The sequence below is a fragment of the Typopeltis vanoorti genome, chromosome 20, assembly GCF_054136105.1.
Source record: "Typopeltis vanoorti isolate ZY-2024b chromosome 20, IOZ_Tvanoo_1.0, whole genome shotgun sequence".
Taxonomy (NCBI): Eukaryota; Metazoa; Arthropoda; class Arachnida; order Uropygi; family Thelyphonidae; genus Typopeltis; species Typopeltis vanoorti.
In genome coordinates, this window is record NC_143568.1 from 29,097,677 (window position 1) to 29,115,642 (window position 17,966).

General features: G+C 35.6%; 1 protein-coding gene across 1 annotated transcript; it reads left to right on the top strand.

Moving 5' to 3' along the window:
• The first annotated feature begins 10,145 nt into the window (after positions 1-10,145).
• On the top strand, positions 10,146-10,788 carry LOC150095314 (uncharacterized). Its single transcript, XM_090409722.1, has 2 exons — positions 10,146-10,395; positions 10,649-10,788. The coding sequence occupies exons 1-2, from the start codon at positions 10,150-10,152 to the stop codon at positions 10,730-10,732; spliced, it is 330 nt and encodes a 109-aa protein (XP_090265848.1). The 5' UTR covers positions 10,146-10,149; the 3' UTR covers positions 10,733-10,788.
• Positions 10,789-17,966: the final 7,178 nt, after the last annotated feature.

Here is a 17,966-nt window from a genome sequence, read left to right on the forward strand (position 1 = left end):
TTATTTTGTAACGACCGATTATACAATTAAACCAAGAAAGCGAAAGTACGAAGAAAAGTAGATCACTGTATATAAAAAAAAAAAAATTAGTGATATTAAAGAATTTCATGTTATTCTCTATAAAGCAAAGTTGCTCCAGCGTGTCCTAAAGGAAATCTGTGAAGTATTCTTCGATTTCCATGATTTAGAACAACAATTAAAATAATATAATCTGGAACGTAGCAGCCGGTTTTCTTTTCTTTTTTTAAAATCACATAATTATCGTGAATTAATTTACAAAGAAAATGTTTTGTCGAGTAAGCGATTAGAAAAAAATTAGCGCAAAAAAAATTAAAAATGAAATTGGTTCTCCAAGGCAATATTTAAGTGAAGAAATTATGCAAGGATCTTTATTTTGTCCAGACATTAAAATTGTATTGTACAATAAAATATAAATAATTTCGATATTTTTAGCCTATCCAATATAACTAAGCTCCAGTTACCCAGCATAGAACAAGAAAGTGAGTTTCTTGTTATAAGCAACTGAGAGGTAGCTTTGAACGTGAGATAATCCGATTAACCGTTCTCTTCAGCGTGAGGGTTTATCGCACCTTCTAATGGACATGACGGTCAAATTGCACTTCTTATCCAGGTTCTTTCAACAGGTGGGCTGAATCATATCCAGATTTAGCTGGAAGTCTATAGACGTCCTGGCCGTTGGCGAGATTAAGTCTGCTTCTAATGGAAAGACGTTGTTTTCTTAAACTGTACATAACTTACATCCTTTCAATCAAATGGAAATTCTAAATCCCCTCCAATTCCAAAAATATAAAATAATAATTTTGTACTGTTTCAAAAGAGAAAAGAAAAAAAATTTTAAAAAATGCATTTCAAACTTTAAAAGGCAATGCAATTCAAAATGGTCAGAATTAAAATATATACTCTGTATGTATGTGTAATAAGCAGATGATAGTGTCCGCTCTGCTATTCTAATGAGTTAGAGGGGAAAAAATAAAAATTCACAATAATTTTAAATGTAACTAAAATGATAAATTCTGGTAATTGAATCATAGGAGTATCGGCAGTTGTCACGCTAGAGCTATCTAACTTCCTGTTCACTTTATTTCTGTGATGTTTTCTTTATTCTGGCTATCACACCAAGCAATTACAAGGTCTTCTTTTTTCTTTCTTCCCCACCCCATGCTCTCGGTATAAGCAAATGTTATTTTTGAGCATTCCACTTTTATAAAAACATCATGGCACAAAACTGTAAAACCAAACTTCCTTCACACTGGTTATTCATTTCGCTGCAATGGATTCACCATGCTGACTTAAGCAGTGTTGTTTGCCGATTTCTTTTTTTAAACGAAGTTCTGATTCAACAATAACTAAAGTCAAGCTACTGTACACGAAAGTCGCTTGGAAAACAAATCAATGTTCACCCTTCGTAACAAAATTATTTCGTTAACTTGTGTTATATCACACGTACTACCAGAAAAAGACAAACTTCATTTGTTATAACAGAAACGTTTTCCCCTTAAGGCTAAGAGATATATCGTTATGCGGAGGTAGAAACGCAATGGTTGGCCTGGTGTCAGAAGGGTGCCACTAACACGATATTTTATTGAAAATGGGACACTTAAAGAAGGCGCATAGCTACGAATTTTTCAAAGGCTCCAACGATCATGATATTCTACCGATGCACTTCCTTTCTGAAATATCTTTTTATAATCCTTGTATATTGCAGTAGATGAATAAAATGACTCTTCAAAAAGTGCTGATTTTTAGGACATTAAAAACTTCACGGCATTAACTGCTTTAAAAGCATGCCGATGGATGCACTACATTAATAATGAGAAACAAGCAAGTTATTCACAGTATTCACTATAGGAATTTTTTTTTTTCGTGCGGCTGATATGGTCGCGGATTGCTCCGAATTGTTGGCACTTGAATGAATCCATATGATCAATCATACGTTGGGATAACAAAAAAAAAAAGTAAAAATTTGGAATTATGGCACCTTTTTAAAAGGTAAATGAAAAATGTCACAAGTCAAGAAATTGTATAATAAATTACATAGAAATAGTGGAATTAAAGATGCAAAAGGAGTTCTAAACGAATATTTCTAGAAACTATGAAAGTTTCCTAAATTTGACCCAAGAGCTTACGAAAATACAATCCCCATAAGCTCTGAAGTTATTTTAAGTGTTCTTTTGAGTAGAGGAAGCTAAGGTAACTTCGATCAACGCCGAAGATTGTATTCTCGTAAGTTCTGTCTGTATAATCAATGTACCGCCAGAGTTAACTTCTGAAACCTATGATACTGTATTAAAACAACTGTGTTTCATAGTTGAATTTAGCAAACTGTTAACCACTACCCCCCCCCACCTCCCATTCTCTTCAACCATTAATAACATTACACAGCACAGCTGAGATTACCACTCATTCGGAATGAATCATTCCAGTAGTGGCGATATTAGATTATCTGAGTGAGTGGAACACTAGACAGCATAGGTAGACTTATCTCTCTCCAGACAAATTCCTAACTATTCGTAATATATATAGTTAGACCGTTGCAATGTAACACACTTGGTAACACAGCAGGTTACTGGGGCCCTTGGCAACTTCCCCAATGCCAAAGTATTCCTACGCCGCTGGGAAAACAGCTTGACAAAGCTCATAAATCTATCACAGATGACTTAACCCAAGTTTTGAAAGATTTAAACATATTTACTACAATATATTTCTTTTTTTTTTTTTTTTAAATTCAATGTGTTGGGAAAAATCTGAATCTTGATATTTTGTGTTAAACAATAAAGAAATTCTCATAATTTTTTTTCCCTTTTCATATTTACATATATTCACACAGTAGCGCACTCAGGATTTAATCTTGGGAGGGGGGGGGGGAGTTCAATAGACGATTGAGAATACACACTCCGCATTGCATACGACCTATGACTGAGCATCTGCAATGATCGCCAATACATGATAAGAAGTAGTATAGAAATAGAAGACACAACATAAATAAAAAAATGAATTTTAATTAGGAAAAGTTTACTGGAATTTTCTAGTGTTTATTTCCTTTATATTTGGGGGGGGGGGGAGCTAGGCCCCTTGGTTCCCTTCCTGGGTGGGCCATTGCTATAAAGGTATATTTTTATATGCTGGCCTCCGAGGAAGATTATATTATGTTGTTAACTGCATTAATATTAAAAATGCAGATTTTCTTTAATATTATGTTGTGTAGATGTTGTAATTTGTTAAGGATATTTTTATGCTCATCATTCCCAGCAATTCTGTATCGAATTCTTATATATATTCCGGTGTGTTAAATATTCTGTAAAAATTATGAGATACTGTGAATTTAATGTGATGCGTTATATACAATGTGTACCTTAGTTTGTTTGCAACTACAAAACTCCAAACTCTTAGAGAAAAAACTGGTTATTCCGTTTATTAAAAAAAAATTTAAAAAAATAAGGGGGAACTAAAGATGACTTAATTACGGTAGAATTATTCTGCTATATGCTGGAATATTAAAAGTGAAGTTAATCAGTATTGCAGTGATCAAACTACCAGAATAACAGAATGGTTCCGGAAGAGTGATCGTGCACAGACTCAATTTTTGCTCTAAAAATTGAGAAGTGAATAATTGAAAATCGAAGAGAAAATTTCTAAACGAAACACAGACGTGACCTTCATTGATTATGAAAAACCTTTTAAGAAAATTAATAGAGAAACCTATTTAAGATGTTGCCAATCTATATATATTGAAAAAGCTATTACAACTTATTCAGGAAATATACACAGGAAATAGAATAGCAGTCAAATTAGAACAAATATTAGAACAAAGAATAAAAAGACATATCAAAAGGAGTATGCCATTCTTGTCATACTCCTTTTGATATGTCTTCTATCAACTCTTCTTTTTAATATATATATATATATATATGTGTAAATAAGTTTTTTTTACCTTGGGAATATTTTATATATATATATATATAAGGATTAACAAGTAATTTTATAAGCTTGGTTATTTGGGATTAGGAGTTAAATTGCAGTATACATCTTTTAGTGAGATGTGCTTTACATTATGGAAAATACTAAGAATAGTGATCAGAGCTTTAACCACCTTTATAATGAGTTGCCCTGGTGTTGTACCATCCTTAGACTTGAACTATGTTTCAGGCGCAAACTTAATTGTTTACATACTTGGGATTAGGAGTTAAATAACCAAGCTTATAAAATTACATATATATATATATATATATATATATATATATATATATATATATATATATATATATATATATATATATATATATATATATATATATATATATATGTAATATAATATATATATATAATATATATATAATTATATATATATATATATGTAATATAATATATATATATAATATATATATATATAATATATATATATAATTATATATATATATATATATGTATATATATATATATATATGTAGTACGCCCACAGATACGAGACCCTTGGACACTTCTGCGCATGTCAACAGAAGGAGAATCCATTTCGATAATAGGGTAATTAATGAGTTTCGTGGGATGAGTTGTTTATTATTACACATCGGAAAATTACCTTCTCTTATATGATCATTGTAGTTTTTAAAGTGGTAACTATTTTACTTGTATAACAGTTGGAAAATTTCATCTATAAAGCAGTGATTTCGCATGTTGGCTGACAATTCCTACATCGCCTTATTTCTTTCTGCCCTTCAGCATGAATCGACTAATCTTGGCACAAAGCGAAGCGAAGCTCTAGAAAGTGTGGGCGTGCTATATATAGAAAGTTTTTTTTTTACCATGGGTACATTATATGTTAAAGACACCAAGGAATTTTATATTTGGTTTATATATTCAGTAGACATCATGAATTTGGTCAGGAGATCCTTTTTGGCAATCTACTATTGTCCATTCAGTTTATATGTTCTAATAATTTCTGTTTATATTTACTTATATAGAACTTAATTGATTTTATATTCAGAGATTGAAAAATGTCTTCCTTTGTTTTAATAAACATTATGTGATAGAAGCACACATTTCAAAACATGGAATGAGTAAAAACAATTCCAATATTCAGCTTTTAAAATTTAACTGTTTGATGGAATGGACAATGTTTTCTTATAAAAGTTTGAATTTAATATAAGTAAACTGTAATTAATATTGGCACAACTTGTAAGAAAATTGCATCAATTACTAACGATACATTTCTGAACGCTTGTACTTCGACTGAACAATCGCGTTTGCCAAAATTCATGGTTCTAGTACTTGCATTTAAATAAATACAGTACATCGAGAAGTAAATCTAAGTGAGTTTCACAAAAAGACAACCGCTTTGTGTGAAATTTTGTTACTGTTGACTGCACTTTATTATCAGCTAATTGACGTTATTCAGAAGTGGGGAAAATATAGATTTTGAAATCTTTTATCAGCAAACTCATGATTTTTCTTCCATTACATTGCACAGGTGTTATTTACTTATTAGCAATGAACGTTTCACTTTTCTTTCCCTCATTTACATGTACTACTTAAACAACATTTATTATGTGAATGTCTGAATTTCCACCCAGATGCTGTTGCTGACAAGGAAGGTCCGTTAAATTAGTTGTCATAGAATCCTAACTGTTAAGCAAATTCCTAAAACGAACACGCTGATGAATCTTGAATGTTTTTATTACAAGTTTCATTTCTCTAAAAACAAACAGTATTAATTTTTGATTGTCAAAGAGGCAGAAGTATAAACAAAATTATCAGTGAGTAAACGGGTTTTATGATCTAACTTCGCATTACTAAAAACGAACGACTCTCTTCTAGGTATGTATTATGCATATACACATTCTTGAATACACGTAAAATACACATGCTGGAATTGCGCTTTTCGATAGGAAATGATCTGAGTTCGATTCTCGTCGTGATAGATGAACTTTATATGAGCTTTTTCAACTAAAGCTGATGTAGTCCATCTCATACCGTGGCTGCAGAGTTTTTCCTCATGGAAACTCGAGTTTTTCATCCCGCATACAGACAAAAATAAGTACATGGCATTCTGCGTAGTTGGTGGATGCGTAGTTGGTGGATGAAGTGGTGGAGACGGGGAGTTGGAGAGCAACGGCCCTTCCTCAATTACTTGTACTCCTGAGAGGTGTCCAGGGCCGTCCCAGATTAGATCGCGCTCTGAGGCAAACAATTAAATATCACCCCTGATGGATCGATTACATAATAATATTAATTAAATGTTTGCTCTACGGGGATATCGCACAATGAAACTTTTATAAGCTCTTCTAAATTTAATTTATAAGCTATGTCCTCCTCTATCGATATAGTAGCTAGACCAACCAATCTTTCTTGGTTCTTTGCTGTTCGCAAATAATTTTTAATCAGTTTAAGCTTGGAAAAACGTCTTTCCGCACTTGCTACGCTAACAGAAATTGTTAGCCTACCACAATATGGTTGAACGAGCGCCCTTATTGAGGCAGGCTGCCTCTATGCTACACCCTATCCACGGTACTGGGTATAGCATAGAGGCAGCCTACCTTCCATCATACGAGGATGAAAGGTTTTTTCTTCCCTGAAACTTGGGTTTTTTCTTGCCGAAAAACAAGCGAACCGAATAGGAAAACACTCGCAGTGATTTAAAGCCAGTTGCTTCGGCCTTAATTCAAAACAACTCAACCCAATCCCCTTTTCCTTTAGCACTGTGCTTTCTAACTTGGTCCGCCGACCAACCATTGGCATCCTTCAGAAGTCGAATAAGACTTCCAACCATTGCTCATCTAAATATAACAACAGATCAGTATGCTTCAAAAAGGTTTATAGGTTTTTTTTTACGACTCTTTATTCATCATTCCTATTTTATTAATTTCCTAGAGAATATTTTAACCTTTTTTTTTAATTTTGTTTATAACAAACTGCACCGATCACTTCCTCAAAATCCAGAAATATACTCATGCATATACTCATCAGTATTCTTAGCCTAATCCTCCCTGTATCAAATGCAATTACTTGCTTTCGAGGTTATTCGGGAGATAAGTGCATGTGGCACTCCTGTCGTTGCGGAATAACAGAAACAGGAGTAAATAAGTGAAACGCGATTGAAAAATCTTCAGAAATGATTTTTTTCAAGTTTTCCAATATTTTTACTCTGAATTCCTATATATTTTATTATTATATTGTGAAAAATATTTACATCAAATATTCAATTTATTATTATTATTATTATTATTATTATTTAAAAAATTATTATAATTATTATTTAAAAAATTATTATAATTATTATTTAAAAAAGTATTATTATTATTAGTAGTAGCAGTAGTAATATTAATGATTAATACTATTTCCCTCATTGCTATACTAACAATCAATATAATGATTGTTAGAATAGCAATGCTACTTTGCTAAGGAATAATTATAGAACAATATGGATTCTTATTGTCTTTCTTGTCCGATAAGTGTTTCCTGTCTGTATATTATGTGTGTTCATGGGACTGATTTGCCAATTTCCAGGAGGAAAAGCCTAGTCACCTCAGTATTAGGCCTACTAACTTACCTTCAGTTTAAGAGGACTGATAAAAATTGTGCGCCTCGTACATTTATTAATGGGCAAATTTTACTCGGATTCGGTATTTGAAACTTTTACATAAAATTGTCGAACACCATTCCAGTTTTCAGTTCAGCAATATTCGGGGCTACAAAGAAAAGTGTCAAAATTATGTATTACAATAACTCGCTGACTTAGCCGAAGTTTTCAGTACAAGTAACTGTCTACACTAGTCGGTTCCAAATGGATCACTTTTATCATAACTTTCCGTAAAGAAATTCCGAAATGATGTTAGCAATTCCGCTCTGGATGGATGAAATTTAATGAAATTTTTAATTTCAGTCTGACTAGAGTTATTGTGACAAAATGTGGTAGAAAAAAAATGTCTTCTCTACAGATAAATCTCCACAAAGAAGCAGTATGTACACTTACATTAAATGTTATAAAATGCAAGAAAACAATTATTACGTTTCTATGACCACTTCCATATGTTGTGTGTAGCATGAGTAATGTTCCGCATTGTTACTGAAGATTTTTAAACAATACTTTGCAAGAAAAATGAATTTTCGATGAATTATGAAAGAATTCATCGAAAAATTTTCGGTGAATTGTTTTTTCGACAAATTGCATTTTCGATGAATTGCTGTTCGATGAATCGTCTTTCGATTAAATGTTTTTCGATGAATTTGCTTGTAACCGACTTTGCCACCATAGTCATCGAGGTTTCGTCCTTGGAGAAGGCGTGATTGTCGTACAGCATTATGGAGTCGTAGTCAAATGTCTCTTCCAGTAGATTATTTGCATACGGAGGAAGTTTCTCGAAGTTAAACGTGATTTCTGAGAAACAAGCATAAAAATTTACGTTAAGTGTTGTTAAACTTTTGCTTCTTCGAACAAGATAAACGCGAGAAATTAATATTTTATGCTGGAATTGCGTTACATTTTAATGTTTTATTAAATTTTAATGTTTTTTAATGTTTATTCACATATATAAATAAACATTAAAATAATACAAATATGCATTTATTAAGTGTCAGTTACATATACTGTAATCAATACATATCCATAATGTGAATAACTCATTCTCCATCCCATTATAGTTATGCAATGCTTTACTTCTATAACTGTGAGTTAGTCGGTCTTTGCGAGATGGCATAGACTTTCCTTCTTTTTTATTGAGCAAACTTTGTTCTAGCAATCCTCCCCATGAATGTTTTATTCATTATACATTCACAAGAAGGACTTTATCCAAGTGCAACAGACTGCAAGTATCTACATTATAAGTTTCTCGAATTGAAATTAATTAATATACGCAAATCAATTTCTAGGGCTCTCTGATTAGTAAAATCAGTAAACTACATTTAATCTACCGATTCTTGTTATAATCACGATAATCCTTTTCCCGCACGTAGTAAATCTTGTACTGAATACTGTATATTCAATTTCCTTGACTCCATTAAAAACTGGCCAAGAAAGTTAAAAAAAAACTGTAATCCAACGATGCCTGCTTGTTTCTAAAACTAGAGTTGTTGTTTTTTTATTAACCTTAAAATTAAATTGCAACTCCAGATACTCTATTAGTTGTAATCTAATGTACATTCTATCCAATCTTTCATCATTCTAAAGAGAACTGGGATGTTGTCCCAACAGTTAACTACTTCATTCGACTTCACACCATCATTAACAAAGAGAAAATATTTACATAATTAATTCAAATCTAAATCATTAATGAATATACTAAAACAGGAACTTGTTACATGGAAGACTTTATAAAAACATTGATTGGGTAGCAGTAAAATCTCATGAGAAGAACGAAACTGAATCTATTGAGCTGTTCCGAGACAACTTCCACAAGCAGCATGTGACGGTAGGAACTAGAAGTTGAAGAGTGTTAGATTTGATTATAGTATCAGAGGATGTTTCAGTTAAAGAAGTGACTATTTTAACCTGCAGTTGGTGACTACGATCATGCGTTACTCACTTGAGAAGTGACTAGGCTTATGAATGTTCCATTCAGAAAAGGTTACAGTTGAACTACAAAGCAGGAAAATAGTGTTGTACGGAAAGCAAAGTCCCCCCCCACCCCCCCCCCCCCCCACCCCCCCCCCCCCCCACCCCCCCCCCCCCCCACCCCCCCCCCCCCCCACCCCCCCCCCCCCCCACCCCCCCCCCCCCCCACCCCCCCCCCCCCCCACCCCCCCCCCCCCCCACCCCCCCCCCCCCCCACCCCCCCCCCCCCCCACCCCCCCCCCCCCCCACCCCCCCCCCCCCCCACCCCCCCCCCCCCCCACCCCCCCCCCCCCCCACCCCCCCCCCCCCCCACCCCCCCCCCCCCCCACCCCCCCCCCCCCCCACCCCCCCCCCCCCCCACCCCCCCCCCCCCCCACCCCCCCCCCCCCCCACCCCCCCCCCCCCCCACCCCCCCCCCCCCCCACCCCCCCCCCCCCCCACCCCCCCCCCCCCCCACCCCCCCCCCCCCCCACCCCCCCCCCCCCCCACCCCCCCCCCCCCCCACCCCCCCCCCCCCCCACCCCCCCCCCCCCCCACCCCCCCCCCCCCCCACCCCCCCCCCAATTTCTTGTATAGGGAAAGTGATGCATGTTAACACGGCCGCCATGGATGATGGAATTGCTGGCTTAAAATCTCCATTGTATTATGTACGCTATCCAAGAAAGGCTTGTTTCCATATCAAGGTGTTTATGGATGGGGGTGGAGTCCAACGAATCGTGATTGATAACCAGGGGAATAAAAAAAGTGCCAACGTCCTAACAAACAATAAAAAGTCATCCGACTGGCAGGATTTCACTGTTGATCTTAGTCTGGAGGAAGACAGAGCAAGGGTAAGGACCCAGTTTTCTTAAGATCTAGAATGCAGAGAACAGAAATAATGGTAGATTGTTATCACGTGACTAAGTGACAACCAATCTTCCAGCACATAATATTTGCTCTAAAAATAAACAAATTTGTTCTCATGTAGCTTGTTGATTATTTCGTTTTTATCCCTTAATTTACCTACGTCATTGAACTAATTTTCTCATGAATTTAAAATAGGATGCTCATTATATTTAAATAGATTTTTCTTTTGTTTTTCAGTTCTATTTCTATGCTTATGGAGCTCCTGGAAGTTCGGGTGACATCGCCATCGACGATTTTAAATTATCTCCTGAAGCTTGTTAAAGGATTTAAACGAAAATTCATTGAGTTCACAACCCAATAAATATATTTAATGTGCATTCTTCTTATTTGTTGCCCATAATCCTTTCAGAATTAGGAATTCAAGTACCCTTTCCGAATTCCAGAAGATCAGAATTCGATGTTCAAGATTTTAAATTTCACAGAAATTAAACAATCGATAATGTACGGCATAACAAGCAGCCATTTTAACAAGTTTTAATTTGAATTAAGAAAAAAAAAAGGGAAAAAGTCCGCTAACGCCTTTTATTTCCTCAAGAGAGTAGGCCATAACAGATGGCTAACTGAAAAACCATGAGTGATTTTAATTCGCTTTGGGAGACGGAGGTAAAGCAGACAACTATCGCCATCTCGTGGTCCCTAATACTAATATTATTAAATTAGATCTCCAGAGGCCTTTTGTCTGACACTCAGTGTGTCAGACAAAAGGCCTCTGTGTGTCAGATCACTGGACGTGTCATTAAAAAGAGAATATACTCATCTTTTAAATAGACACTACCAAGGAAACTCATGCCTAAGATCGTCTGTTATCGATCACTTTCTTAATTTCCGTAGAGCAAATGATTTGTCTGTTTGGTGAAAAATTAAAAAAATAATTACTGACCAAGATGAAGCCTTTCAAGACTTATTCTTCAATGATCATTTTTTTCTGACAATTATTTTTAACTAACTGCAGGTCACATTACAATATTTTAATATAGAATATTCATTTTTAAAGAAAAACAATTCAAAAAATCATTGATAAAACGGAAGTGCATCATCTTTAATTTCTTTAGTGCCTTAAAGGGCTTACGTTTATAATTAGATCCGGAACATTAATGGTTGACTTCGAGAAAGCAACTATCAACGCTTTTTCTAACATATTTGCATCAACAACTATAACAGGTTATTTATTTCATATGGCACAAACTTTTTATCGCAAAATTGTTGCCATTGGTTTGAAGTTAAGCTATCAAACAGATGCTGAATCCAACACGAAAATTAAACGTTTCACAGCATTAACATTTCTTCAGATGAGCGATGTTACTGATGGATTTGTTGAATTGACGATCCGCAGCAAAAAGTTAATTATTTACTCAGCATCTCTTTTAATTTGCAATTTTTTAATGATTTCATTATGTTATGTATCACTGACATTCACTTAATAAAAATTGGCCTTTTTAATGAATTTATTTATCATCCATTGATTATTTACAAAAATGAATGCAGAATATCTTACGAAGAAAATGTTGCGGCGAATTTTCCTAGAACCATCCTGTACACCCCTTGAAGGTACATGGCAGGAATTTGATGATGATGATGATGAATTCCTGTTATAATCTCAATTATGTGGTCAACGTATTCCATTAATGATATTCCTGCAAATAATGAACATTCTGTTAAAGAGATGTGGACTAGGGAATATATCACAATTTCATTCATAATGGGGGACTTTGAAGGAATCAAAACACTAACAATAAAAGCGGACTTGATGCTGCGATAAAGGTTAGTCAGTCTCCCACCTAAAGATATTTTCAAACCATCCATTCCCACAATGGGATTCGTGCCTGCAACCTGTTTGGAGAGGGAATACGTTAATCACTTGACCAGCCAAAAATGACTTTTTTTTCCCAATATATTTCATTGGGGAAGTCTTCTTTCACCTTACAATATTATAAAAATTAATTTTCTGGCTGAAAATATTAAAACAGTCGTAGATTACGGAGACGCGATGCTACAGTACAGTATACATTATCCTGTTGACACTACCTGGTGGAGTGGTGTTCAGATGCGAAAGCCTAACACTTCTCAAGACAGCATGAATAATGTCCAGAAGAAATGAAATAAAAAATCAGTAAATCTTCTAACACATTTTCTCCATTCTTCAGATGGGATGAAGGATTGTTTAAGCCCGCTCACTTTATGGAAATCGGAAGGCAATCAGCTCCACGTCTTTTTATCGCTGCCGAAGAAATGTAATTGAGTGCATTCTTTTGATGAAAGGTTCTGTTGCTAATCTTAATTGCTATTTATTTATGCACACTCCTGTATATTCTACGGCCTATTATTATCCGAATGCATCATTAAAAACCGTTCTTTTAATTATTTTGTTATCATTAAAATCATAAATTCGAATTCATTAAAACTTAGACAGCAAAGTAGCCATTTTTAGAAACATGGTTAAGTGATTTTACATTTTATGTGCTCTTTTGTGTTTTTTTTCAACCAATGGCAGTTCAATCCATCTAAAAATGAACATTAAAAATACATATGGTGCAAAGAATCTTTGACAAAGATCACGCAATGAGATTTTGAAACGCCAGATAATTCAAGTTCTACAAAACTTTGATTATCGCAACAAAATTTATGACGCGATTTCAAACAATATTAGCGTGTCGTCTTATCAAGCACTAATTACTCTGTCAACACTAATTACAGAGGAGCACCACGAGAAGTGCAGCTTTCGCCTTCAACTATATAAATGTGAACTAGCAAACAAGGTGTTCTCTAGTTCATGTTGTCTTTCAAGACAGTGCCTACATAATGCAAGCTACGTATAATAAAGTGCTGGCGTATAAATATCTTCTTTATCACGTGTTAAACTCAACAGTCTTAGTTGGCTGTGATACACTGTTAACAATTCGCTAGTAAACGATTAATCCTGCAAAAGTGTGTGTGTGTGTGTGTGTGTGTGTGTGTGTGTGTGTGTGTGTGTGTGTGTGTGTGTGTGTGTGTGTGTGTGTGTGTGTGTGTGTGTACAGTATATATTAAATAGCTCCTTTTATTCCTTTATAATATGCAGGCCTAGTTGGCTGAGTGGTCAGCATATCCGCTCTCCAGCCAAAAGGCTGCAGGTTCAAATTCCGCCGTAAGCATGGATGGTCTGTGATGGTCTGTGAAAATACTAGTGGTGGTGGTCGGCGGTTGACGATGATGGTAGTTGCAGTTTGTTGTAGTTGGAAACAGAGAGTTGTGGAATAGGTGCCCTCCTTCGATGAGCCTTTGGACTCCCTGAAGGTGTTACATAATAATAATAGGATTAAGCAAGGCCATATCTAACTTTTGGAGACTGAGCGGGAAGTTCAATCTCCACTGGTAGCCAATCAGAGATAGCTTCCCAAGACTATCACTAATTTTAAGCACCGTCCACTGAAGATACAGCTAACAAATATTGCTATCTCGTGGTCCCTAACCCTAACGCAAATGTTTCAATGTCTGAAATAGTGTGGGTTCTACGGTCGATTTTTCTACTTTAGGGAACGAAAAACAAGTTTTCGGGGGGGGGGGGAACCCGCTTGCCCATGCCAAAGATCGACTAACTCGGGAACTGGTCGAAGAAAGGTTGAAAGGCTCCTCTAGTCGGCAACTGGAATCAAACCTAGAACACTCTTTCTTCGGGCGATCTTGGACAAAATAATGTGAAAACCTGGAAAATATGTGATATGTCTTTTTTAAGAAGGTGTGCGACCACCATTTTTCTTTCATACAGCTGACAAACGTCTAGGAATATATTCATAAAACGTTTAATAGTGTCTAGTGGAATTTTGTACCATTCGTCCATCAGAATATATGCCAACTGCCTGAGAGATGTTGAAGGTGGGAATCTGCCTCTCACTCTGCTCTCCAAAATTGTCTACAGTGGTTCAATTATATTCAAATTAGATGATTCAATTCGCTAGTGCCGATGTTGAATTTCTTCTCCGTACCAAGACTGAACTGTTCTGGCTGTGCATATGGGCGAATTATCATCTTGAAAAATAGCATGGTTGGGAAACAACATTTGGACTATAGGATGCACCTGATCAGCCAGAATGTTCACGCACGCGCTAGCATTTACTCGACCATTTAGGTTTTTAATGGGGCCAGCCGAATTCCAAGACATGTCTCTGAAATCATCACAGATCCCCCTATGTTTGACAGTTGAAACCAGTCAGTCTGAATTGTACGCTTTCTTTGGAGTCCTCCATACATAAATCCAATCCGTTGTTGGGAATAAAGCAAACACTGACTCATCAGACCAAATCACTCGTTTCTTGTCATTAACTGTCCAGTTTCATGTAAAGGTTTAGCAATCGCAGATCGTCCGTGGATGTTGGCTTTGTGAAATTTTCTGCGTAATCAAACCTAGAACACTCTTTCTAAGGGCGACCTTGGACAAAATAATTGAAAACTTGGAAAATATGTGATATGTCTTTATTAAGAAGGTGTGGGACCACCATTTGTCTTTAATACAGCTGACAAACGTTCTACAAAAACATTTTCTAGCAAATGTTTTTGGTTGGATATTGAGTTTAGCTGTCACTTTTGCTGTAGTAGTTCTGTGTTGTTTGGACATAATCCTTGTTAGTGTTCGACGTTTCCTATCATTCAATTTTGGTTTTCGGCCGCTATTCTCCTTCGCCGATGAAGTCTTGTCATGCTTTATGTACGTGTACGTCTTATGTACGTCTTGCCATGCCTCCTAACCGTGGAGACTGTTGCTCTTGACACATCGACTGATTGGGCTGTTCTGGTTACATGCGCTCCTACTAAACGGGCTCCTACGAATTGTACTCTTTGGAAGTCTAAAAAATCACCCAATTCAACCACAGTTCGGACTAACTGCTGCTAAACACAACTTGTACTACTGCACTGCACTGGCATACAATCTAGAGAACACAAAGAAAAAAATAACTAACAATATTCATATTGCTTTTTTTTACAGTGTAGCGGACACTAATAACATTAATTCCACTAATTAATTACACTAATAATATTAACACTGATAACTTTAATTATATATATATATATATATATAATATTCATCCAAGCTTGATTTGCTTCCTCAGCCTTAAGTAAAAGGATGGTTATATTCCACTAATTCGAGCCCTACCCAAGGGCCTTTGAGTTGTGGAAATACTTTCTGAAAATGAATGCTGTGCCGAACAAAGCAGCCTTTTGCAGCTGCCCGGTTTTTAATCCTCCAGTGCTTCTAGATGTTTTTTTGAATGTTTTGGGGATAGCGTCTAACAGTGGCGCACCCAGAGGAGAGGCCAAGAGCCCCCCCCCCCCCCCCAAAGGAAAAAAGAAGAAAAAAAAATAGAAAATTTTCCCAAAATCTTTTCCTAATTAAAATTCTTTTTTTTTTTTCATTTTTAATTTATGTTGTGTCGTGTCATCTTTTTCTCTACTACTTATGAATTAGCGATCATTGCAGATGCTCAGTCATAGGTCGGATGCGATGCGTAGTTTGCATTCTCAAATTGTCTATTCAACTCGCTCTCCCTTCAAGATTAAATCCTGAGTGCGCTACTGGCGTCTAAAACACCTATTATTATGAGAACAACTTTCGTTTTCTTTTGCCAGATTCGTTGCGATACTTTGTAAGTTTTTCATTTTCTTTGTCGTCAATCCGACTATCTCCTGGTACTGACGTAACACCCTTGTTTTCACTTTTTTCAACCACTGTAATATCGGGTGTATTACATTCCAAGCTTTTGTCAGTCTGGATTTTGAAATCCCAGAGTATTTTAGCTTTTTCATTCTCAATCGAGTTTTGGTCAACTTTATGCTTCTAATATTTTAGATACTTTAAACCCGTACTTTTTACATAAATGCCAGTGAATTATCTTCCTTTTAACGGCACTCAATTTGTGCGATTTTGCTGCATCAATTTATGTGGTCTACTGTTTTTTTCCTTCTCTTTGCACAATCTGCATTTACTGTCTTCTTGAATTTTTTGTATTTTTCCCTTCATGACGGTTTTTTTTTTTTTTTTTTTTTTTTTTTTTTTTTTTTTACGCGACACCTCTAGGCAGTCCAAAGACTCATCGAGGGAGGTCAGCTACTCTACAACTCTCTTTCTCCACCAACGCCATCTATCGCTAGTATTTCCACAGACAATTACAAACATCCATGCCCACGACGGGATTCTAACCCGCAGCCTTTTGGGCTGGAGAGCGGATACGCTAACCATTCGGCCAACAGCCGGCATAACACTCGGCCAAACAGGCCATTAATGGGCAGTTCTTGTGCTGCAAAAATTACTGATTCTATTTCTTTCTTTAGTGCTCCATTTCTCAACCATTGCCAGGTCAAGTTGCTGTCAGCGCTGTCCTCTATGCTATGAAGGTATTTTCCATGCAATGCCTTCTTTTTCCATCTTTCAGTTCTCACTTTTACTTGGTTGGTCTTGTACTCCAATTTTGTCTCCATGAGTTTAAATAAACCTTCTTTCCTTACCTCATCATCATCATAACACTAATTACGGGTATGGACCATATTGGTCTGTTCCGGTCTCATTATCCATCCAGTATCCTTTTTATTTGTATTTGTTTAGGATGTCGGGTGTTGGCCATTCGGTTTACATGTTCAATCCATTTGTGTTTATAATTGTTTACTTTTTCTTCTATTGATTTTGTTTTTAGTTCTTTTAAAATGTCTTCGTTCCTTTTTTGATCTAATAATGTGTATTTTGCAGTTCTTCTCATAAATCTCATTTCACTTCGTTGTTTTTATTTTTTGTTTATCTTGTTTGTTTAGTGCCCAAATTTCACTGCCAGATAATAATGTGCACTGCTAAAGTATTGTATATTTTCAAGCGTGTTTCTTTTTGTACTATATTTGGGTTGGGCGTTCTATTTATGAGCCCTATAATCTATAAACATTTTGAAGTTTTTAATTTTTGTCTTTTTCTCCTTCATATGATATTTCACAGCTAAGATAACGGAAAGTATTTATCTGTTCTGTTATTTTATTATTAATAACTATTTTGCTTCTAACTGGAGTTTGTCCACAAAATGCCATTGTTTTAGTTCTATCTATGGAAATGTTCATTCCAAACTGTTCTACTATAATGTTTAAATTATATATTGCTCTTTGTAAATTGTCTTCCTTATCTGATATTATTACCTGATCATCTGCAAATGACAGCGTATTCAGTTTGTTATTCCGGGAAATTTCTATACCTTGATTGTTTAAGGTGTTCCACTGTATTAATATTTCATTAATGTAAATATTGAAAAGTATTGGAGACAGAGGGCATCCCTGTCTTACTCCTTGGTTTATAGATTGTTTTTCAGGCAACTTTTCATTTATTTTTATTTCATTATCTTTATATATATTCAATATTGCATGTAGTAAAATAGTAGGTATATTTATTCTTTGCAATATATCAAACAGCATATATCATTTTACTTTGTCAAATGCTTTTTCGTAATCTATAAACAAAAGTTGAGTTTCCAAATTAAATTCTCTTCTT

What these genes read in the sequence shown, in the direction of transcription:
- LOC150095314 (XM_090409722.1), top strand. Translation starts at nt 10,150, where the DNA reads ATGCATGTTAACACGGCCGCCATGGATGATGGAATTGCTGGCTTAAAA. An exon ending in TGGAGGAAGACAGAGCAAGG is followed by an intron (nt 10,396 to 10,648) that starts GTAAGGACCCAG and finishes TTTGTTTTTCAG; the next exon opens with TTCTATTTCTATGCTTATGG.